General features: G+C 49.5%; 5 protein-coding genes across 5 annotated transcripts; 2 read left to right on the top strand and 3 right to left on the bottom strand.

The window, feature by feature from the left end:
- Nucleotides 1–6,862: 6,862 nt before the first annotated feature.
- On the top strand, nucleotides 6,863–9,236 carry VTN77DRAFT_3245 (uncharacterized protein; the record flags this gene model as incomplete). The annotated part of the gene is made up of 4 exons (XM_069419173.1): nucleotides 6,863–7,804; nucleotides 7,877–8,735; nucleotides 8,807–9,126; nucleotides 9,189–9,236. The coding sequence occupies 4 exons, from the start codon at nucleotides 6,863–6,865 to the stop codon at nucleotides 9,234–9,236; spliced, it is 2,169 nt and encodes a 722-aa protein (XP_069278775.1).
- A 2,056-nt stretch (nucleotides 9,237–11,292) lies between these two features.
- On the top strand, nucleotides 11,293–13,289 carry VTN77DRAFT_3246 (uncharacterized protein; the record flags this gene model as incomplete). Its single annotated transcript, XM_069419174.1, has 8 exons — nucleotides 11,293–11,551; nucleotides 11,619–11,689; nucleotides 11,755–11,797; nucleotides 11,848–12,011; nucleotides 12,081–12,241; nucleotides 12,296–12,527; nucleotides 12,592–13,039; nucleotides 13,114–13,289. 8 exons carry the CDS (start codon nucleotides 11,293–11,295, stop codon nucleotides 13,287–13,289), a joined length of 1,554 nt encoding a protein of 517 aa, XP_069278776.1.
- Nucleotides 13,290–15,304: 2,015 nt separating this feature from the next.
- On the bottom strand, nucleotides 15,305–17,068 carry VTN77DRAFT_3247 (uncharacterized protein; the record flags this gene model as incomplete). The annotated part of the gene is made up of 2 exons (XM_069419175.1): nucleotides 15,305–16,228; nucleotides 16,283–17,068. The coding sequence occupies 2 exons, from the start codon at nucleotides 17,066–17,068 to the stop codon at nucleotides 15,305–15,307; spliced, it is 1,710 nt and encodes a 569-aa protein (XP_069278777.1).
- Nucleotides 17,069–18,451: 1,383 nt separating this feature from the next.
- VTN77DRAFT_3248 (uncharacterized protein) lies at nucleotides 18,452–19,803 on the bottom strand (the record flags this gene model as incomplete). The annotated part of the gene is made up of 2 exons (XM_069419176.1): nucleotides 18,452–19,639; nucleotides 19,702–19,803. The coding sequence occupies 2 exons, from the start codon at nucleotides 19,801–19,803 to the stop codon at nucleotides 18,452–18,454; spliced, it is 1,290 nt and encodes a 429-aa protein (XP_069278778.1).
- A 1,126-nt stretch (nucleotides 19,804–20,929) lies between these two features.
- On the bottom strand, nucleotides 20,930–23,225 carry VTN77DRAFT_3249 (uncharacterized protein; the record flags this gene model as incomplete). Its single annotated transcript, XM_069419177.1, has 2 exons — nucleotides 20,930–22,961; nucleotides 23,020–23,225. 2 exons carry the CDS (start codon nucleotides 23,223–23,225, stop codon nucleotides 20,930–20,932), a joined length of 2,238 nt encoding a protein of 745 aa, XP_069278779.1.
- Nucleotides 23,226–23,306: the final 81 nt, after the last annotated feature.

Here is a 23,306-nt window from a genome sequence, read left to right on the forward strand (position 1 = left end):
CAACTTGGACCAATTCAGCGTTGACAACGCCATGCTCTTGCACTACTTGGCCCAGTGGACACTCACAATTCGGTGTCATGTGGCCACAAGTGTACGAACAAATGCGAAGCTCAGACATGATTTCTGTTAGGCGAGGCTCTTGAGGTCCTATCATGAAGGTGTCTGATAGACAAGGAAGCCCAATGAGCGACGCTGAGAGCAAAGATGTCTGATGAGCAACAAGGTCTGGAAGCGAGGGTATCTAATGAGTTCGAGGCACGCGAAGAGTATGAATAGGGAAGAGTGTGTACAAGGGAGCCTCGTAGGAGAGCCATAAAGAACTGCACTTGTCACAGGGCATTGATAAGGGAAGGATATTGCCATCCAATGCAGGAATCAAAGGAGTGGTGAAAGGCGTGTCTTTGACTTCTTTGCATGGTTAATTCCTGTGGTTGTGAATTTCATCTGCTTCACTTCGTAGGAAGTCAGGCAAGAAGAAGTCAGTCAGTCACTGAAACCACAAAACTGATGGCTTCACCCGTGAAATGCGCGGAGTATTCCGTTGCCTACACAATGCAAAATGTCTGTTGATATGAGTCGGCGAGCTCCTACTTGCAGCCTCAGATTGAGAATTTGACCGCCTGAACAGGGACCAAGTCGATAGAACCGACATTTTTGGACAACAACCACAAGAAGAAGCCGCCAGGATCAACAAGAGAGGCCTCATGCAGCATGCAATTCAAAAGAAGGTTTAAAGACCAGACAATGTTTTGGTCACCTTCATTCCAAACAATCAGCCGCGGAATAGAAATTGATGCTGGACAAAGCTTTCATTTTTGTGAATCAACTACGTAGCGTCAGAACAATAACGAAAGGCGCCAGAAGATTGCTCCAGAATACAGGAACCACAGGGTCATAAAAGGCATAGCATTCAGATAATTCTCAAATATCAGACATGGAGTTGCAGACTTCAGCAGAACTGCTATGAGTCGAGGATTTCCGGGTATCTAATGAAGAACAAAAAAAAGTCATCTTTCAATGACAGCAAACAAAGAAACTTTGAGACAGAACAGTCAGTTCCAATTGACTCCATTGAGATTCACAGAGGCACATAATTCCTGCAAAACACGCGGAGAGAGCAGACTGGAAGTCTGAAACACGCGACAAATTAGTCTCATAGCGGTACATGGCAGCTTAAGAGACTTTTGTACTCCGTAAACAAAGCCTCATCAGTGCTTTGGGCGTCATGGCAAAAATCGAGAGCTTTTCGAGAAACAACTTGTTCTCAATAGCCAAGGAATCAGATGTCTTATCAGTTAGTCGACAAGGCAGCCTTGGAGCCATGGTCTCCGAGGCAATGGTAGAACGATCTCAATCATGAAAATGGGAGGTATCACAAAAAAAAAAAGAAATGGGACGGGATAAAGACCCAACGGCGTGTTTCAACTTTCGGCAGGTCCTTGGCCCGTGCACAATGGCTGTTGTTTTCGGTTTCGGAAGGCGCAGATCAGTGGACACTGGATCTCAGGTACCTGCCTACCTAGGTAGTCTCATTACTTCAGAGATCTAGATATTCTGGTAGTCGAGTTCGAGAAGAAAGATTGAAGGAGATATTGAGCGCGACAAGAATCCTCTCCTGGGGGTTAGGTAAGGAACCGTCTGTCAACACTCGTGGGATTTGTTGTCAGAACTGTCAACGTTTGGAGCTAAGAAGTTAGAACTTGACAGGTGCGCACAGACCTGACACTATCATCTTGAGTCAAATTCGTTATTAACGTTTGGTCCCCTTTCAAAGAGGGATCGAATCAAGAGTGTTGGAAGAGTGAAATTCGGCCCCGACTCGGGAGAAGTTCTGAAGAGTAACGTAATTTGTACTATTCTTGGTAAATAATAAAGTTCTGGGACGTGTGCGCTGCGCGGTTTTTGAGTCGCGAACTTCAACCAACCTTGACCTGGGTTATCTAGAGATGCGGATGTTCCACCGCCGCTGATCCATGGATCTGAAGTCTGAGGGTCGGCACAGACCCAATTTTAGCCGTGAATAAACGCATTGTCGCTTGCGGTATGGAAGTTTCATCGAATCTTTCGCCTTCCAGGGAGAAGCATGGTTGATACGGTCTATGCCATGCTTATTATTTTGACATTGGAATGGAATGCGCCAGTAGTTACCACGTTCATCCAATTTGGTAGTTCGAGGGCAACATCTAGTTGGTTAGAAATGTGTCTAATAAATAAGAATGGTAAAGATAATTAGGGAGGATGCTTATTTATTCTCATGAAAATGATGCTGCATTTACCCGGTTGAGCCTTAGAGTAAGTCCTATTGCTGGTAGAGATACAACAACCTGACTAATTCTTCTGTCAGGTAGGAGGTTGAGTCAAACTAGGCGAGAAGAAGAGGGGAATAGGGAGCATTCGAGACTACTTTCCAGAAAAGATTTCATGCAAGCCAAAATGCCATTCAGTCATGTGGAATGCATGTACTAATAATGACGTGACGATTCTTCTCGAGATCTTGATTATTCCTGCATAACTGCAAGTTTCATAATCTGATATGTTTACGATTCTATTACGATTCTATCTGATTTGATAGGATAGGTTTTGGGTAATAGAGGTGTGGAGAGTGGATAACGCTGCTCATGTGACCGCACAAACATCAAGACCTGATTTTGCACCCAATGAAAAATAATGCCGGGCGTTGCGGAAATGACATCATTAGAATAATGATAGTAAGGACAGTGCTAATAATAGTAAATAATAGCAATACTAATGCGAGTTTACTCCTGTTTACTGAATGCTTCAAGAAGTGGTATGTATGGAAGATCGCCTCATCTACTCCATACTCTGTAGTCTAATCCTAAAAAAATATCTACAAAGCTTCACCCGTGAGGATTGCCGCTGCGGCCTGCGCGTTGTCAGAATTAACGCTAGGGGATCTGATGGAGGTCCCTCAAGATGCTAGGCTGAAGCTGCATGACATTCTTGACAGGCCTCGACCAACCCAGGGACCCTGGCGATTGTGCAGTACAGAGTATGTTGGCGACTATTACCGGTTCCGGCGACTTGCAGGACATATGTAGGTGCGCCTCGTGCAGAGGGTCTATTTTTCTCTTCATGACAGGAGCCAACAAGCAAGCGGAGTCTAAGATCTCATCCGCCGTGCGGGATGTGGTTGTTTAGTCCTCCAGATCGGAGAATGCGAGCCTGCACGATTGGAAACACGAGTACTCCATACAGGGAATCAAGCACAGTGTACACAATTACTCCAGCGTCGAAAGCGTCGGAATTTTATTTACAACACCACTTTGCAGAATAAGTTTTTCTCATCTGGTCTTCGTCGGAAGGAATTCCATCCATGTCTGTATAGACTCGCACGTCTGCGGCTAAATCTGCCCCGCACACCGCCCTGTGAGGAGTAAATCCTAGTTCTTATCATAGCAAACAATCCCATTAGGAATATCTGAGGGGATGACTTGCATATTTGAAAGATCTGGTTCGGCTTATGGATCTGATCGTAGGTAACTACTCGGAACAGAGTACAATGCCACATAATAATCTCCTGCAACAGCAGTCTCAGGTGTGAGGGTCACCGCCGGGGCCCATTAAGATGTCGAATCGGTACTTCTAGATTAGTATGGAGTACTCCGTACATTGTAGTCGTCGAAGGCCACCTAATCCAATACCCCGTACAGAAAGTATTAGTCACTTTCACGTTCAGTCTCCGTTCTTTCTCCGCAATTATCAATCTAGCAAGAAATAAAAGACTTGGTAACACGACAGCAAATTATGATTGCTGCGCATGCCCCATTTCTAATAATTGGACCGCAAGACCAATTATAGGACTTCTGACATATTACTTCCTCTATATGTGCCCATCTTTGGTCTTTTCAATAACACAGGAGCGGAGGAGTTCAGATGGGCCCCCGATAACTGACCCGGCTCGAGGCCCCAGGGATCTGCGGGGGCCGTAACGATCGACAGCATGTCATGCCCGAGTGCGGAAATCCAAGATTGGCTTGCACATCTGAAACATTGAAGATGATGGTTAAATTGTGAACCGACGTAACGGAGAATTTCATGGTTGGTGACTTTCAACAGAAAAGTTTGGAATCAGATGGCCTCGCTGAAGAGGACAGCAGACGGTTGAAACTTGAGAGTCTCCAGACGGCTGCGGTGTGGCCTGTCCAATGGACCCTTTACCCCCGTGTCGATCACGCGGGAACACGTCGCTCCTTGCGTGACACAAGGACAAGGACAGGGAGAAAGATCCTGAACTCGGAGATTTCGCTGGAGATAAGCTCCGATCGCGGGTCAGACCGGACGCCATTCGTCCTCTACGCATACCGTACGGAGTATGGAGTAGGGAGTATACGGCATATCTGTCAATTCTAATTACCATCATCCGGGTGGTCATTTACTTAATTAATTTTAATAATTTAAAACTCCAAAGAAAAACGATCGAATAGCAACCCACGGGCCACATCAATCTTGTTTTGTAACAGGCCAATTTGGTGTGATGCACGTCAAGGTCAAGAGTACTTTTAAGCTCGCCAATATTTAATAATCATTGCACGCCTACCTAATTCAACCGATCCTCCCACTTAATGCTTGGTTATTTTAGGTAGAAGACTGGTGGTCTGACTTGTCTTAGTAGCCAATGTTATGTAGTAATAGACCTCATTAATATTCTGCCCCTTAAAAAAAGATACGACTTCACCCGCGATAGCCTAAGGACCTCGGGAGTGTTGTTGTTGTTGTTGTTGTTTTCTTCGCATGTTGCCCATTGAAACAGTCTTGCACGTGCTGTTCAACCGCTAACTTTGAGATGCGAGGCAAAGGCCTACGCCATAAAAGGACTGTAAGCTCCGCTGCCAGATATCTTCTCTTGTACTCCTTACTCCGCACGGGGGTCACAATGCGAGGCAATAGTATGGACCTATAATCCTCCGTAAAATATGCACAAGACTGCATAGGGAGGAGGTATTTATTATTATTATTATTATTATTAGTACTACTCGAGAGATGCAAAGGAATCGCCACATTGGGACTAGAGCGCAGTTTATTTTGCGGCTGACCCCAAGAGAATTGTTACCCTGAGGCCTGAGGCCATCGGAGTACGAGTATTATTATGCGACGCCGATACCTGATAAACAGCCTCCACACTGCTTTCCGTTAGCACTGACAGTGAGGAGTAGTTTTCCCCATGCCTGCAAACAATGGGCTAAGAATATCGGTAGATAACGCAGGCATGAACTACGGAGTACCTAGGTAATAGAGACCCAGGCGATCCGGGACTAGCGAATGCCGCTAAGCATCAAGTTGATGCCATCTCCTGCCTTGCCGCCGGAGACTTCTCCTTGGGAATAATTGGTATCTATTCTTGTGAGAAATCAATGGCTGAGGACTGTCAAAATAATGAATTGGAGGGAAAAGGGACATGCGACACCATAGCTCTTCTTTCTTATTTTCTGCATCGGCTGAACTGGCATGTTGCATCAGGGAAGAAGGGCACAGGCTCAGGAGCGACTTTTGGTTTGGCATGGCGCGTCACTAGCAGCACCGCCGGCGCCGAATCACGCAACTAGCACGGCGCGGGACCTTGACTCGAGTCGAAGTTCGCCTCATGCTTCCAGCACGTTCCCTCTACGAGTGTGGGGTCTTGGTCCTGCATCTGTATCGTCCATTCGTCAGACATACTCCGTACAGTCGTTGCTGGATTGGACTCAGGTTTCCTTCTTGTCTGAGAAGCAAGTTTCTCTTTTCTTTTCCCACGTCATGTCTGCAGTAATCATAATAGAGAGCTCTATACAGAGTAAGAGAGACAGAACATTCCACACGGGGAGTGGTTCACTAGGCGGTTAGGGGAACGGGTCGCAACCGCATCACCCGCTAACCAAAAGCACCTAGCCAGCCTGCACCCAGGAGACCCCCAATTCTAACCTAAGCTTCAGGCCTGGGCGGAGGATTTCCCAGGGTCTGGCAGGTCTGCAAGTGCCAAACTCCCAAACTCCCTCCTCGATAGCCGGCAAGTCAAACCGTCACCAAGGACACGCCTTCGTGCCTTGCTCCGGAGGAGGCACGACATACTCCACTCCTCTCCAACCTGGCCATTCCCGTCGCTCCCTCGCATCGCCATTGCTCCCCTGCTCCCTGAGGTCTCCAACCTCATCTCTCCTGTCCTCTCCTTCTCTCTTCTCCCCCATTACGACATTCCCCTCCTCCCAAGTCCTCAGAAAGGCCCATCTTCTGCCTGCCCAGAGGACGTGGTGCCGTTCTCACGGGCCTGGCCCTCTTCTCTTTCTTTTTATTTCTTGTTCCTGGGCTCCCTTTCTGGTACAGTACATGGCTTGACAGTGACTCCCTTTTCTGCCCTTCACCTCTGGAGCCTTGCGTTCCACCACCCTTCAGCAATCTCCCCTCCCCCCGGTCGCCCGTCACCTTCATCTTTCCTTTTGGAGGCTCTTATTTCTTCGTCTACATTCGTTTTTCTGCATCCGCTTGAGCGTTCGCCATTTTCTATCAGTATAGTCTTCTTGGTGCTTTTCGCTTCGTGCAATTGTTCAGCAGGTAACGTGTCCGACCGGCCCCTCTTGCACTGCCCTGCATCGCCTCACCTCCACGCTATCGATCCCGGATTTATTGCATCAAATGCCCTCGTTTTGTTTCTGCGTCTGAAATCTGACGGAGACACCCGTGAAATAATAGGCTTCGTCCATATTCTTTTCATTTCCTTCGTTTCGACATCGTCCGTTTTCCAACGCGGGCCTCCAAAAAGACAAGAGAGATCGACGGTCGAGCCGAAGAATTTCCTGCAGTCAAGGGGTCCTCCATATCCTTGGTGGTTGATTGCTTGGACACTCCACTTATCGTGGGGGAAGCCATCATGACAGCTCTGGTCCAGACAATTGTTCAGACTCGTCCATCCTCATCCTCTGGGACAAGCTCCTTTACATCAGCCTCCCAGAGCTCCCAATCCCAGACCTCTCGCGGCCATACAATGTCCCTGAGCAGCTACAACGGCATGGGCGGCTCCACGGGCTACCGAAACTCCGTGGCTCCGTACGCTTTCACAAGCACTCCAGGACTAGTCCAGCCTCCTCGTCAGCCCACGTCGTCCCAATCCTCTCCTGCCTCGGCGCCTCAAGGCCCGCAGAATGCCACCAATGGCAATCCCCAACGCCTGCAACATTTCGCAGCTGGTTCTGTATCTTCTTCTTCCTCATCAACTAATTCCTCACATCATTCCCACGTGTCTCAAGATGATAGTGTCCTCGCTTCGAGACGTCGAACTAGCGATGTTACGCCTCGTCCCTTGTCCACTGTCAACCTACCCTCACAATCACCCTTCCTGACCCTCTCCTCTCCTTCCGGCTCTGCAAAGCCATCCCCGGACCGCTATCGTCGCGGAAATCGGCGTGCTGAGAATGTTGCGGGAGGCTCGAATGCGTCGGTGCCTGTGCCTATGAGATCCTCATCTGTTGACGGTTCAGCTCCAGAAGGTACCGCTATTAGCACTCCAACCTTGTCACAGCCTTTGATGCCTCGTAGCGCGGTGCAGGGGCATGTGCGCACCCCTAGCGCGGATGACACCCGCCAAGAGAAGCCACAGCACCCCGAACTCGCGAAACGATATAGACGCAGGAGTTGGGCTAGCCTGGACGCGCCGGGTGTACTTGACTCGAAAGAGCGGATGCCACCCAACGCGTCCCTGTTTGCACCATTGCCAGACTTGAAATCCTCCGCAGAGCGCTCTCGGCCTCCGTCCGCTCATTCTCACCGTGGTAGTACGGACAGCAGTCATTCTGTCCGATCCTCGACCCCCTCGGTAGGTTCAATTCCTCTTTCATGGAGGTTGATTTTCTGATTTTCTGACTTTTTCCCCCCCTCCTCCCTCCAGGTTAAACGGGAACCCGGCGGAACGCAGCAGGCAATATTGTCCAAAGAGGAAACCAAAACTTCTACGAACATTTCGCATACTCCTTCTCCATTGTCAAATCAGATGACGAGCTCGGACTCATCATCATCTGATGTGGCAGTAACTGAGGCTGATGTGCACAAGGAGAGTGTTGCCGGACAGCGTCAGGCAGATATCAACAAAGTAGCACCCAAGAAATCCGGAAAATCTCGATTACGACGGGCCTTCTCATTTGGTAGTGCTTCGGAACTCCGAAAACTTTCTATGCAGAATTCCATCGGCAAGCGAGAGTTGGTTGACCCGGATCAGAGTAAGCAGGATGCAGGCGATGATGAACTCGACCCGGAGCAGGCTGCGATTGCCGCGCAGCAGGAGGCTAATGGCCTTGGTGAGAGTATCTATACCAACCAGATCTTCACGGGCTCCACCGACAATGTATCGATCTCTTCAACCGCATCTTCTGCATCCGTTATGTTACGGAAGATGGGGAGAGGCATGAAGAAATCTACCCGATCGCTCGTAGGCCTTTTCCGCCCTAAGTCGTTCTCGAGCACACGCTCTGAGTCGGTCGTTGAACCCACTGCTCCGAAGGTATCGGTCGTGAACATCGAGGCTGAAAGGAAGACTGTCATCGCCAATCCGAATCCTCACGATCAACCCCGCGGAGGGACGGTGTTTCCCAAACTCGAGAATATCACCAAGGACAAGGCAAAGCCTGCTGCACCAGTGGAGCGAACTCCGGTTGACAATGCCCGTGCTCGTAAGAGCATTGTTGGTGGAGAGAAGGAACGCGCCGAGGTCCTGGCCGCGGTGACCGCGGTGAAGAAGGGTATCCTCAAAAGTATGTCCTGTGTCCTGCTACCGATAGTACCGAAATCACAGACTGATATTTTGGTTTTTTTTTTCGTATAGATTCTGTCAAGCCGGCTGAGTCACAACATGCCAATAACTCTCCCCATTCGAGCGCGCCAAGCACACCTGACGATCATGGTCCCCGGGCGGGACATAAGAATGGCAGCGAAGATTACTTTGGGAAGTCTGGCAGCTCGGATTCGAAGAGCACTACCCCTCAACCTGTGGTCACAAAGACCATCGTGTTTAGCCCGCGTATTCAATTCCACGAGACGTGGCCCAGCGGCGAATACGATCGACGTGGTGAGGCCGCAACCTGCAACAGGTTGACTCCCTTACTGGCGCAGCAGATCAAGGAGGAGCTGAACAACTTCAAGATGGTGTGTTTGCAATACCAGAGGATTCCTTTTGCGGCCTTCGCTTACTGATCATGTCTGCACAGGAAATGGAGGTGCATGAGACGTCAAAAGTCTATACTCATTTCCTTTAAATGGCAGCATTTTGCGCGGCGTTCATAATACAGCATTCCTTCAGCATTCCTTCTTACCGACAATATTGCATCTTTCTCCGTGTCACGATTTCCCGAACGGCCTGTCGAAGATATCATATTCCCGATATTCTCCAAGCGGTTCATCTTCGAATCTAGAGACCGGTTCTGTAAATCTTTCTACAGCCCGATTAATTCGTTGAAACCTCCGAGCTCTTGACGATATTGGCATCGCCTATTTCTCCCATCTTACGCTTTTATCCTTTTCTTCTTCTTTCCTTAACCCTGGCTAGGTGATCCTTAGTGTTATGGCGGCCGCAGTATTTAATATTACTGTTTAGTTTCTGACGAGACTCCCTCGCAAATTCCCTTCGCCATCTCGGCCGGAATCGGCCTTACACGCCTGTGTGTGATATGATTTTCCTTGTCTTTTTTTTTTCGCACCATCCGAAAATTTCCTTGGCCGCGTTTCTATATTTCATATTTCTGGATTTCGCGTGAGTGTGTCCATTTTCTCTCTTCAGAGCTTCTCCGTTGCATCTTTTTTCGAGTGCGCAAATGTGGGACAGCGTTTTTTGTGTCTTGCACCACTCATGTTTGTGTCATTGTCCTGATCATTCCATCTCCATTTTCTGAGCGTAACCGTCCTGTATCTCCCCAGATTCGTCTCTTCCTTTCTTGTGTATCATCTGTTCCTATCTCACTCTTTTTCTAATTTGCTTGAATGGTTTGGATTTGCCATGGAGTTATTTGCTGCTTTTCAGTCGATTGATGTCGTTGGAGCTAAGGATGGTCTTTGGATTTCAAGTTGCAGGATAGCAGTTTTTGTTGAACAGTCAGGACAGGGAATCAAGCAATTACAATATCTTCGTTCATTGAGGTCAAAAATACTGTAGTAGTGATGGCTATAGGCTCTGCGTAGGATGTCAGTCCCGAAGGGTTGTAGGAGTACTGTGCATGACAAGAGTAGTAGACTACGAGTGTGGTATATATGACCCACTGACTTCGACATGGCCTGATATATGTGATTGAAAACGGTTCTTGAACTGTTTCCTTGTCAATTTCCTGGTCATATGATTTTATTCACACCAGACGCCTGTGCTTGATACGCCGTCCTTCGTTTACTTCATTTCTGTCCAGATTTTACCCCTCATTTTTATTCTTCACGATAATGATTGGTGCCTAAATCCTGATGATGCCCAAAATCTTGAGCTTTAGTTAACGTAGAGTAGGAAATCCTGTCGTATGTATGTCTCCACAACGAAGTACTCCGTACCTAGGTAAGCAACAATCTCTTACATAACAGAGTTCCCTCAACCCAGGGTCAACCTGGGGCTTCCGCGGACCGCGGGGGAGTTTATTTGGAGAACTTTGTCAAGGAAACTCGGACCACGTGCAGATCCCGTGATTACTAATATTGATCCGTTCCGTCGGCATACTGCCGGCCCGTCTGTACGCTCATACTCGGCATCAGTCTCGCTAGAGTCGCTTCTCGGGATAAAGTTAAACTGATGTACGGAGTACTCCGTAAGTACTTCCATTCCCTTGTGCGGTAACTCGGAAGCAGCAATGTTAACGCTAATAACTTGCGTTTTCTCTACTTAAAACCTCAGGCCAAGACTCAACAGACCCTGTCTCCCTCAGGCGCAGTCGGACTTGTTCCGACGTCTTCTCCACGTCCTGCCTCTTCTAAACTGCCGCTCCACCGCCGGCCATGTCACCTGATCAGGCTATTCTCCGGTTCCCCAACCCCCGCATCCCCATTGGATCCCCAGACCCTCCCGCAGGATGACCTCAACGCACGGGCTGGCGAGCAGGATCAATAGGATGGACGAGGACGAGCACCCGCATCGCTCTCGGGCCCCCGCGACGGCTTTTCGCGGTCGGCATACGGAGTAGGTTCTGGCAGAATCGTCATGCGAGTCGAGACTTTACCGAGTCCCCACGGGCCGATGCCTGGGCCTTTTTTTCTGTTGTTCCATCTTGACATCCTTTCTTTCTCTTTCTTTTCCCTCTGCTTAGTCCCGCTTTCCCCCATCTCATCTGACTCGGAATTACAATGGCGGACATCAAAAGTGATCTCTCTGCCGAGATTGGCATTGCCCCCGATGGCAAGGGCGTCTCTCAGCATGTCGATGATGGAGAGATCGAGGTCGTTGCGAATGCCAACAGACCTAATGTGAGGAAAGAGGCCCCTCTGTCTGTGGCTCGTCTCTCTCCAGAAGAGCGTGCTCTGGCTGAGAGAGCCCTCGTCCGCAAGATCGATTTCCGCCTGCTGCCCATGATTATCCTGATGTATATCTTGAATTATTTGGATCGTATGGTGGTCCCTCTGCTGATGGCGTTTCGAATGCTGGTTGATCCAATGCTGATTGGGCTCTACAGGGAATAATATCGCTGCCGCAAGATTGGCTGGATTGGAATCTGACCTGAAGTTGACCAGCGTGCAGTATCAGGTTAGTTAACCTCTTAATTTAATACCTTGCCCATTTCAACTCGGCAATTGCTGACAGCTCCTCAGACCTCAGTTAGCATCCTCTTTGTCGGCTATCTCTTGATGCAGAGTAAGTGGACAGACGATGATATCAGATGACAACACGCTCACCATTTACAGTTCCGTCCAATCTATTCCTGAACAAGATGGGCAAACCGGCCATTTATCTTCCCGCTGCCATGACGATCTGGGGTATCATCTCTACTGCTACCGCTGGAGTCCAGAGCTACGGCGGACTGGTGGCCGTTCGATTCTTCCTCGGTTTTGTCGAGGCCGCCTATTTTGTAAGAAGCCAGAAGCCATCATGCTTATAGACTTTCTTTTGTAGAAGTCAAGCTAATCTCGTGTGCTAGCCCGGTTGTCTGTATTTCCTGAGTGCCTGGTACACTCGCAAAGAGCTTGGCCTCCGAACCGCCATGTTGTACTCGGGTTCTTTAATCTCCGGTGCTTTTTCTGGCCTCGTGGCGGCAGGAATTACCCGCAACATGGACTACACCCGAGGTCTTCGTGCATGGTGAGTCTTGTTGCACTTTATCCACATGACAGCAGACTTATTGTTGTTGCTCAGGAGATGGCTCTTCATCATTGAGGGATCCATTACCATTGCCGTTGCCATCGCCTCTGCCTTCATCCTGCCGAACTTCCCCCGGACTACGGGCTGGCTCACGCAAGAGGAGAAGGAACTTGCAGCCTGGCGATTGGAGGAGGATATCGGCGAGGACGACTGGGTTGACAGCGAACACCAGAGCTTTCTGCATGGTGCCAAACTTGCAATTATGGATATCAAGACCTGGATTTTGGTAAGTATCAACAAATCGTCCCGATATAAGATTGGCTATCTAATGGTATTTTTTTTCTGGTTAGATGCTCCTCATCTTCTGCATCGTCTCCTCCGGCTCCGTGACCAACTTCTTCCCCACGGTGGTTCAGACGCTGAACTACGGCACCATCGAGACGTTGCTGCTCACCGCACCTCCCTACGTCCTCGCCGTCATCACCGCATTCCTGAACGCATGGCATGCTGACCGCACAGGCGAGCGCTACTTCCACATCACTTTGCCGCTCTACGTCTCCGTGGCAGCCTTCATCATCGCTGCGGCGACCACGTCCGTTGGGCCGCGCTACCTGTCGATGATGCTGATGGTGCCCGGCGTCTACACAGGTTATGTCGTCGCGCTAGGATGGATCTCCAACACGTTGCCCCGCCCGCCTGCGAAGCGTGCTGCTGCGCTGGCCTTTATCAACGCCGTCAGCAACGCGAGCAGTATTTATGCCAGCTACATGTATCCGAGCAGTGCTGGGCCGAGATATGGTATGCATTTTCCCCCTCTTTTTCCATTTCCTCTTTTCTTCCTTCTCGTTATTAACACTGTATGCTTTTCTCAGCGGTCGCCATGATCGTCAACTGCGTAACCTCCTTCGTCGCCATCCTCTCCGCGACAGTCCTCCGCTTCATCTTGGTCAGACTGAACAAGAAGCTCGACCGGGGCGAGTTCGTCGAGGGGGCTGTGGTCGGTGTACCAGGCCAAGCAAGCCAGAGAGGATTCCGCTTTTTGGTATAGAAAAGTTTTGCAGATTTGCTATCGTTTCTCTATGTCTCTCTCGTTGGTACATCAGCTAGTGTACTACTTACTACAGTCTACGACATTTATCTTGGACACGACACGACACGGCACGCGCGAGAGCATCTATCTTGATTGAGCGTTCTGCTACTGCTAGACGACCTATATTTGGATTGGATAGCATCTTTTCTTCCAACCTTGTGACTTCTCTGATGGGCACAGTATAGTACGGAGTACTGTGGTATGTACTGTACAGTACTGTACATGTGCCTGCGCCATGATGATGAAGAAGATAGAAGATAGATCGATAGATCGAGGGAAGATAGATACGATCATGACATGACAGAAAGAAAGAAATAAAGAAAGAACACTCTTCAATTCAACTGGATACAGGAGGAAGTCTATACAGAACTATCCATACTCCATCCTGTATGTATGTACACTACACTTGCAAAGAGCGATACCTTTGAACCCCACTTAAATCAAGCAAATATGATTATTTATTTATTCATCCACATAACAAAGCTATCGACTATGATTATACATATGAGCCGGTTCGAAGAAAAAAGGAAAGAAAGAAAGAAAAGAAAAAGAAAAAGAAAAAGAAAAAACGACCATCACTAACGCTACTTCTGGTCTTATTATTACCCCTCACAGTTTTACTAGGGCGAGATAGTCATAGGAGGCAATATAGGATCTTCTTATTTCCAAAAAAAATTAAGCCCTTAGAGTGGTGGCATCTAACTATCTATATGCATAGGAAGGTTTTAATTTAAGGGACAAGAGGAATAAAGGTAGAACACATATCTATCTATCCCCTCTTACTTCATTATTATCCCTTTTGTTTTTGTTGTGCTAAATTCGATGAGTAATAAATATCCCTGAACCAAAATATGAGAAGGGCGAGGAGGAGCAATAAGAGGGTGGGAGTATCAGTAGTATTACTTACCACTCTTAAGGGTGATTCCTTTTTCTAAAAGAGAAGGCTGATATTTTTCTTCTTCTTCTTCTTCCCCCCCCCCACCTCTTTTTTTTTTTAACCCTCAGGGCGCGCTATGGTAGACTGGAAAGGAAAAAAAGCCCTAGGCCTCACCTGGGTATACTGATCCAATCAATGTATCTATTCTATATATCATAGAGAGGCTATCCATATCTCTCCCCTCGTAAAGAGTGAAACAAAAAAAATCATCTTTTGCCGATATTATTTATTACTTTGGCATGGTTATCAAGTTAGCTACCTAGTTAGGTATTTTCTGTCTGTCTGTATAGCACAATACTGTCAATACTTTTTTTTTCTTTTTATTATGCTTTTACTGTAAAAACAATAATAAATTAATCAAAGGAACCAACAAGCCAGGAAAAATCCTCCCTTCCCTTTTTTCTTTTTTTTCTTTCCACCACCCTCCCCCGAACCTTAGGGCCTCTTTCTCTGACTCCGTCTCCGGATAGCCCGCACCTACCAGGAAGACAGCAAAAACAGCAAAAACAACCACCTTGCAATTGCAACAATCAATGACATCAATGATGATGATGATGATGATGATGATGATGATGATAAGATGAGCGCCACAATGCACACACAAAAAGATAAAGCCACAAGCCACAGAAGATAGATAAGATATGCTGCTCGCTCGCTCGCTCGTTCGATCGACATACATGAACCAAAATCTATGTACAGATACAAAGATACAAAGCAAGAAAAAAAAAAGGGGCACCGGAGCACCGAAAGAAGAAGAAAACATAGGTAAGGATACAAAGGTGTTTGGGTAAGGTGATGCATGCGGGCATATATGTCATGGACTTCGTGAGGGATGGATAGGATGGGATGAGATGATAATGGGGTGATAAGATGTGATATGATGCAATGGGAAGGGTCTCACTCACCACTTACCCTCTCTCTCAGAGATAGGTTCGGATGGGTCACATTATGAATTAAAATGATTACGGAGTAATCTTCTTTCGACTGGCTCAATTGAGTGCCCTTTCTTGATTTTTTTTGGTCCGCGAGCTGCACCTCACGAACCTCCATTCCCATCATTGATCTCATCCTTTAGAACCCCGAAAGGATTCGACGCCTGCGCTTCCGACGCTGGCAGAGTTGCGCTCTTCTCCACCTCCTTCTTCTTCGCTCGGAGTCTGGCGGGAACGGTGGAGAAGCCAGCATCCTCGTCTGCAGCAGCTAGTCGACCAGTGTTTTCATCACTGATCTTGCTGATCTTGCCTTCAGCATCGTCAACCTTCCGGTGCGCGGCCTCGGCAACGGACTTGACTTTCTGCGTCAGGGCCTCGTCCTCCGTCGCAGAGGTGTCGCCATCGCCGTGCATCTCCATCACTGCCTTCTGGATCTCCCGGCTGACTCCCTTCAGCGCATCCAGACCCGCCCGCTCCGCGATAGCCATCTGCGTCGGGTGCTTGGTGTCTGGCTCTTTGCGGTGGAGGTACGACCGAACGAAGAAGCGGGCAAACAGGTAGGTCAGCGGCAACAGATACATCACGTTCAGCCAGATGCCGAATGCTTGGCCGGTCGTGTCAACGCAGTCGATCATCTGGTATTGGATCGTGTGCTCCACCACATTCTTAGCTTGCGAGAATTGAGCGGCGTTGACCGCATCCGCTCCAAAGTGCTGTCCCTGAGCAATGAGCACGTTCTCGGCGATGCCCTCGGCACCGGCAGCACGGAAGGCGAGCTTCTTCAACCACGGAACGAGACCAGCAGTCGCAGTAGCCGCTGCGATACCCGACTCCGCCGCCGAAACAGCCGCCGGGACAACAGTAGGCACCACGCGTGAAATCGTGACCGGAATGGAATAGCGGACGAACAAGTGGACAGCAGCCAGCATTGAACCGAAAACGAATTGGGTGATTTGGAGGGTGGTCAGCGTACGCTTGATCTGGGTCGGAACGCGAATGGAGAGTGCGGTAAGCGTGTAATAGGTGTACTGGAAGTAATGTCAGACTCGTTAGAAGATAGGCATAAGTATAGGCGTACATACCATCAGAGCGTGAATTCCCGAATTGACCAGCGCAAAGATCCAGATGGGCGACCCCATGTATCGAATGCCGGCCCACATGCACATCATGGCACCTGCGTGGTGATACGTCTGCAGCGTCGAACTCTTCTTGCCCTTTGCCAGGATAATCGCGGTGTCCAGGACTTCGTAGAATTTGGACAGGTAAAAGATCCAGCCAAAGTATGCCAGTCCCTGGTTCCACATCCGTCCAACATCTGTCGGGTCGGGCACGCCCCCGGCAGCCAGCTTGTATTCTGGGTTGGGCAGAACCCATTCGTCGGTCGTCCTGTTGTACATGGCACCGTTCCCAAGCCCCCGTGGACCGGTAATCTTGCACAACGCATCTGTCACCGCAACGATGCCATTGGGGTCATCTCGACTGGGCATCGAGTTGCGGAATGTCTGGAGCATGCCCGCAAAGGTCCATGCAGAGTAAACGGCCAGGAAAACGTTGTGCAGTATGACGAACGCCTTGAAGAGTCGCGTGCGACTGAAGGCCCATGGCTTGTATCCCCGGCGCTTGTTCACGCGATTCAGAATGACCACGGTGGTCGCGTAGACGCTGGCGATGGTGATCGGGACGCGAACATCGAGCAACTTGACGTACAATTCTGGAGGAATTGGAAATGGCTGCTTCCAGGAGCGCTCAGCCTGGGGAGCGGGAAGAGGATCGGGGTGCGGATTGGGAGGGAACTTGAATAACGACGCTGGCGGAAGGCCGAACTCCAGGGTAGGGCCAGGTTGACTGGCGTGTAGCGACTCAAACATGATGGAGCTTGCCGTGTCACGTTCGACAGGCCGTAATTGATCTCTCTGTGTTTTCAGAATGAGACAAAAAAATTTTTCGAAAAGAAATGAGAAGCTGGAAAAGACCCTCCGCAATAGTTTAAATAAGAGCGTGGAGAAAACCCACCTCCTTGAGAGTCTAGACAGCGGACGATGGCCTCAGACAAGTTGTCTTGCCGCGTATCCCTTCGCTACTTCACCCCAGGAAGGTAGAAGAAGGTGGCAGCCACTGGCCCAAATTTCGAGAAAGATTTATCGTCAAATTGATCCTAGCAAGCTTAGTTAGGGGCGGTTTGGCGGCGACGGATAAGGCGGCGGATAGGCGGATAGCAGGCAGCGGTGGAGCCGGTCGTGCATTTGTTGGGAAAATCGCTAGCTGTTCGACCTCGGCTCAAGCCACGTTGGGACCTGGCAGGCAGACTTTCAATTTCACGACATAAAAACCCCCGTAATGATCCTTGCAAGCAGCAGAAGAAGCATTGAGTGACAGTTGCACTCAGTTGTCTTGGAATGGTTATTCCTTCACTTCCTTTTTCTTTTCTGTTGACGGCTGCTGACGGCTGCTTGCTATGCGTCATCACGCGACGCGTTTCCGCTTAGGTGGGGGGCCTTATCCCTGTGTGGAGAAGCACTGAGGTACGGCTGCAGGAATTACACGACCGTCCACGCCTAATGATCTAGTGGTTATCAACTTATCAACTCACAGACTCACGGTTCACTTCTTGAACCGAATTGATTAATTACTCTACAGTTCAGACTTCAGAGCGTCGAAGACAGATAGTTCCTTGATAACCTTAAAGACCGATGATCGGCGTTTACCGCGATTGCTTCGCTCCTTTGGTGTTCCATTTGTTGGGGATGGTTACGTGATCCGCTACAGTTGATTGGTCAGTACCTGTGTTCCTGGCAGCGGGAATCGATTCCGTCAACTTTATACAGTACAAAAGTCGTCACTGAAAACGCCGACCATAGAGGAACACGGTTATTCATGTGAAAGGTCACTGTGCTCATCCGGTATAATAATTCTTCTATACACCCTTGTAAGTAGCAGCAAAACGTTAGGCGAGGAGGAAGCTTGTGGCTGTATGTACAGTACATGGTATCATTGATTCGAGAGCCGAGGACCCTGCACGTGGACAAGTCACAGTCGTAACGCAGAATCTACACGCGTCAATAAAGAACACAGATAATGCCAATAGCGGGGAGTTAAAGGAGGAAACAAACAAGACCAAAAGCTTTTAAAAAAAGAAGAAGAAGAAAAAGAACACGCCCTTCCTGAACCATCTATACTCCGATCACATGCAAAACACTAAATGCTCGGCTCTCGGTAAGCGAATGGCTTAGACATCCGGATTCCCGACTGGCTCATCGAGGCTTCGTCTCCAACGGTAATGGTGGAGGAGGCGGGGTTTGAGAATGAACAGGCGCCGATTGCAGTGCAGGCTTCTTTGCAGGCGGTGGAGGAGGCGGCGGTTTTCTCCGATTTAGGGCCTCTATATCAATATTCGAGCTGGAACGGTTCAGGTTGGGATGAGGGGGTGGAGGAGGGGGAACGCCTTGCCCTGGCTGGGGCGCAGGCTCTGCGGGAGATGTCTGGTCTTCAATGAAGTCATTGATGCGCTTCGTAATTCCATACTTCTGGTTCAATGCGCTAAGTTTTCTCTTTCCCGCTTCGATTTGATCACCATGACGCTCGCGAAAGTTGTTGACCGTCGAGGCTGCACTTCGCGCCTCCGATACTGAGACAGAGGATGGATCGTTATGCAATTTCTGAGCAGTCCGCAGCGCAGCTTGTTTCTCTGCAAGGGTCGTTCCATTGGTAGGAGGGCGTTGTGGGCTTTGAGAATCCTGCGGGGTCTGTGGGCTCTGTGGGCTCTGTGAGCTCTGTGAGCTCTGAGAAACAGACGTCGACAGCTTCGAGAAGCGAGACTGCAGTTCGTTGACGTGGTTGTTGGTTGTCGGAGTCGCCTGGGTTCCATGACTGCTGTCTCGTCTCTCGGCAGAGTTTGGTTGACCAATACCCAGCCCCGGTACTGAGATGCCAGCCTGGCCGAGACGAGATATTGCCCCTTGATTCAATTGTACTTGACTCTCGGATTCAGAGTATGGCGGCGGTGATGGAGAATGGGATACACTGGTGTCCCTTCGGGGAGGCAGTCGGGGAGGCAGGTTCGGTTTTGGTTTTGTCGTGGTGGCAGCGACGCCAGCTTGCTTTTGGGAATCAGGGAGCCGTTTGGGAGGCGGAGGAAGACCTTCTGTAGACAACCCTGTCCTGTCCTGGCGATATGGTCGCGGTGGAGGAGGTGGTTTGCTGTCTGCGGCAGCTTCTTGTTGCTGAGTGGCTGGCCGGCGAATCTGTTCCTGTGTCAAAGGCGCTCCCACACCTCTCCGGTCAGGGGTTGTCCTATCAGCAGCTGCTGCCGGCCCATGGTAATCGACACGCTTTGGCGGAGGTCCAAAGGACGCCGGGTCCTTGAGTGATGAGAGGGGTCGAGCGACGTGTTCAGTTCTGCCGGAGTTGCTCGAATCTTTGCCCATGCCTACCCAACCTGCCTGCACATCGTAAAAATCATTAGATCAATGTCAAGTGCATGAAATGAGTTTTCCAGACTGACCACTTGATTGATTCCTTTGAAATCGCCTCGCCAGCTCTCTTTGCCTCCATCCTTGCCTTTGGGATGCCAACCCTCCTTCATCACCCCGCGTAGCCCACTCATGGTGTCCGGAGTCGGCGGTAACTCTTTCCAAAAGAATGGGCGGGATGAAAACCTCTCAGCAATCCTAGATCACTTGAAGAACATCGGAACAAGAATTGAGGGGAATGAACGGTCTTCTGTTGATGGATGAGTAGTTATCGTCGTATGGATCTCCGACGTTGGCAGACCGATAGCGGATTATATCACAATCACGTGGTGCGTGCGTCCTAGTAGTGATCTATGGAGTACCAGCTCCTTAAGCCCGCTGTGGCCTGCCCCACAACCTTCCCCTCTGCAGACCTGCCGCTATTAGCTGTCTTCTAAAGCAGGCAATTGTTCAGTTCCTACTTTTAGGATTTTACCTTGTTGACCAAGCTGCAGCCTCATATTCTTCATCAATATTGATGCTATTCGAGTCTCAGCAAGATTGACACCCTAGTTAATGGGTAGACTTACGTAGCGTCATATTCCTTCATATTGCTATCATATACCTACCTAGGTAGATACCTAGTAGGCACTGGCATAGATTCCAAACCACCGCTACTCCTCCTTCTCCTCCTCATTTCTTTAAATCATCATCATTTTGTTCTTCCTCCCATCCAATTTCACCATGTTATTAGTATCAGCCTCCACCATGTCATCCACTCTCGCTCCAACATGGCGGTTGAGAATGGTGGATATAAGCGGGAATTCTGGACGGAGACTGGGTTGTAATAACGTGCAACTAAATTGGGTATGTATATCTGACAGTGACAAGCCTTGCGCGTCTCAGTTCGCGAGACTGGCTAGAGGAGAAAATACCCCCTTAGGACTTTGTTTTGGCTCGCAGGCCTAGACTACTGTAAGGTAGTAATTTTAGCGGCTGTCCAGACGGGCTTCCTACCCATATTCCTTGTACTGTGATACTGCACAAAAGTAGGCAAAGACAGCTTGGCGTATAGCTGCTTAGGCATCAAAGGCCCAGCCAAGTGCGTGAAATCTTGGCCTAGGATGAATGAATAAAAATGAATGCACACCAGGACCAGATTCCAGAGGCTTCGCAGTCCTGAGTCCCCCGTCGGAGGACATTAAGTCACTGGGCTCTACGTATGTATATTGACTGGTCCATTCTGTATACTGTATGCATCTTGCTAGGAAAACAATACTACTATCTACCCCCGCCAAAGTCCGGTTTGTATTCTTTCACTCCGCCCGATTTCATCAGCTCTCTCAGAGCCATCGTCGCGTATTGGCTTGCTCCGAGCTGAAACTTGAGGATCACAGCGATCTTGTCACCAGATGCTGTGCCAGCAGAGCTAAGCTGCGCGTCACCATCTTTACTGCTACCGGTGAGGCGCTCCAAGTCGGTTCGGACGAACTGCTCGTCGTCTTGCGAATAGCTCTTCACCTCGAAGGAGTAGTCCGGGCCAGGCCGGCTGAGAAGCTTGCGGTAGCTTCCGCTGAGGCTGATGTCCTTCCATTTCCTCCGCATGTCGAACGGATCCAGGCGCCCGCCTTGCTCGCTTCCCATGAAGCGCTTGTAGAACTCGGTCATCTCGTTCGCAGGATAGATGACGTCGAAACCGGGAAGAGGTAACACGATGTCGAAAATCGTGTACTTGCCACTCGCGGCTTCTTCTGCCGATAGAGGTCTGGCTCGGGTGAACATGTCTTCTGCCGTGTTGGCGCTATCCTCCGCCTGCGGCTCGACAATAAGCTCTCCATCGGCATCCACGTTACCATGTTCTTCACTGCCATCACTGTCCTTGTGCTCATTGATGATAATCAAGTCACCTTCCACGACTTTGTCCCCATAGAGTCGCCACCGTTCACTTGCCGCAAAGTTCCACACTAGCGACTGATACGCGTGAACATACATCAGTCGCAGATTTCTGGGTATGCTCTGAAGGGCACCAAGATAATCATTCCTGGAACGACCCAGATGGCGAATCAGATTCATCTCAGCGGAAAATTTCCGGGGCATCTTATCTAAGGCCGCATTGATCTTCCCGGTTGTTTGGAAGATGTGAATAGCTTCGGCTCGGGCTTTGTCATCAGAACTGATCAATAGGTCTGCCTTCTCGGAACCTGGAGGTGCCTGAGCGGCAGCCAGAGTCTCGGGAGAGAAATGAAGAATGGACTCGACAGCGCCTTTGAAATCTCCCTGCAGCATTTTCATGCCGATGGTGTCCGTCCTGGTAGAAAAAGTACCGAACCGCTGTAAGCCATAGTAATTCAAGTATCCGCGTTCACGAAGATCTCGAAGCGACTTTCCTACGATCTGATTCGCCTGAGCCACAGCAGCCTCAATATCCTTTTCAGGATTAGGAAACTCGCACTCGCGCAGAGTGATAACGAATTCATTTCCAGCAAGATCCCCCAGCTCTAGGCCATGTTTGCGATACTCGAAATCCCCCAACATCGCGTTGCGAAGGGATTTGTTCTGCGCTGCTAAGCGGTCAGCGTACACCCGGAAGACGCAGGCTCTTTGCACGGTGACACCCCGCCGGTCCTTGGTGCCAGCGAACTGAAAACTTTTCGGGTTCATCTTCAGTTGGCGCGCAAGGTAAGATATGACCTCCATGGTATCCTTGTTTTCCTTGTAGATGGTGAAGTGAAGATATGGTCCTCCTAGCTCGTCCCAAATGGGCTTTGCTTTTCGCGCATTCCCGCTTTCACCACGGAAACCCTGCGCGCTCCTCTTATGCCGGTTTGGAGCAACCGAGATAACCATGGCACCATCACTGTCTGTGGAGGACTCCAGTTGTGATAAAAATATACGCCTGATCGCCTGGTGCATTTTGGTACGTAGGTCGCGGTCGGTGACAACGCCTGACTTGATTCTGCCAAACTCATGCGGCCTGGCGTTGGGCGAAGCCCTCGCGCGTTCGTTGAGGATAATGATCTTCTGAGCGACATCGCCGCCAAAATATGATTCAAGAAGGGTGCGGTCATCATCCGAAAGGCTGAAGGCAGAAACGTCGGGCGTTTCTTTTGTTTTGGATTCAGCCCCCTTCTGCCCATCATTGCCAGCCTCTGATCCACCCTCAACTTGAGGCGTTTCGCTCGAAGTTTGAGTAGTTTTCGGCTCTTCTGTATCGTCATTCGTCTGTGCCTTCAGAGACGCGGGAGGTTCTAGATTCCGGAGATGAAGCACTTCACCGGAGGGAGGGATTTCATTGACCAAGAAATCGGTGTACCTAGAGAAAGGGGATGATCAGCACGTCTTCACGAATCCATGGCTCTGGTCTTATGAACCTCTTCTTGAGTATTCCCGAAAATCCAGGTACGTCAGAGCTGACAAACTCGGTGATCCCAACCTCAGCTTCCTTCAGAGCCTTGGCAGAAACTTCAGGCACCGCAGTTCCGTTAGAAATCGAAGGTGTCAGGCTATCATCTTTGGGAGAAGAATCATCCACCTTCAGCCGCTTGCGCGGCGATTCGACGACTTCGTCTCTTTCCATTGCAAGCAGCAATGGTTTGTGGTTTGATGGGTGAGACAACAATGTACGGAGTGCTGTACCGAGTAATATTTCAGCGGGACT

Source organism: Rasamsonia byssochlamydoides (genome assembly GCF_041956645.1).
Source record: "Rasamsonia byssochlamydoides strain NRRL 3658 unplaced genomic scaffold VTN77scaffold_22, whole genome shotgun sequence".
Classification (NCBI taxonomy): Eukaryota; Fungi; Ascomycota; class Eurotiomycetes; order Eurotiales; family Trichocomaceae; genus Rasamsonia; species Rasamsonia byssochlamydoides.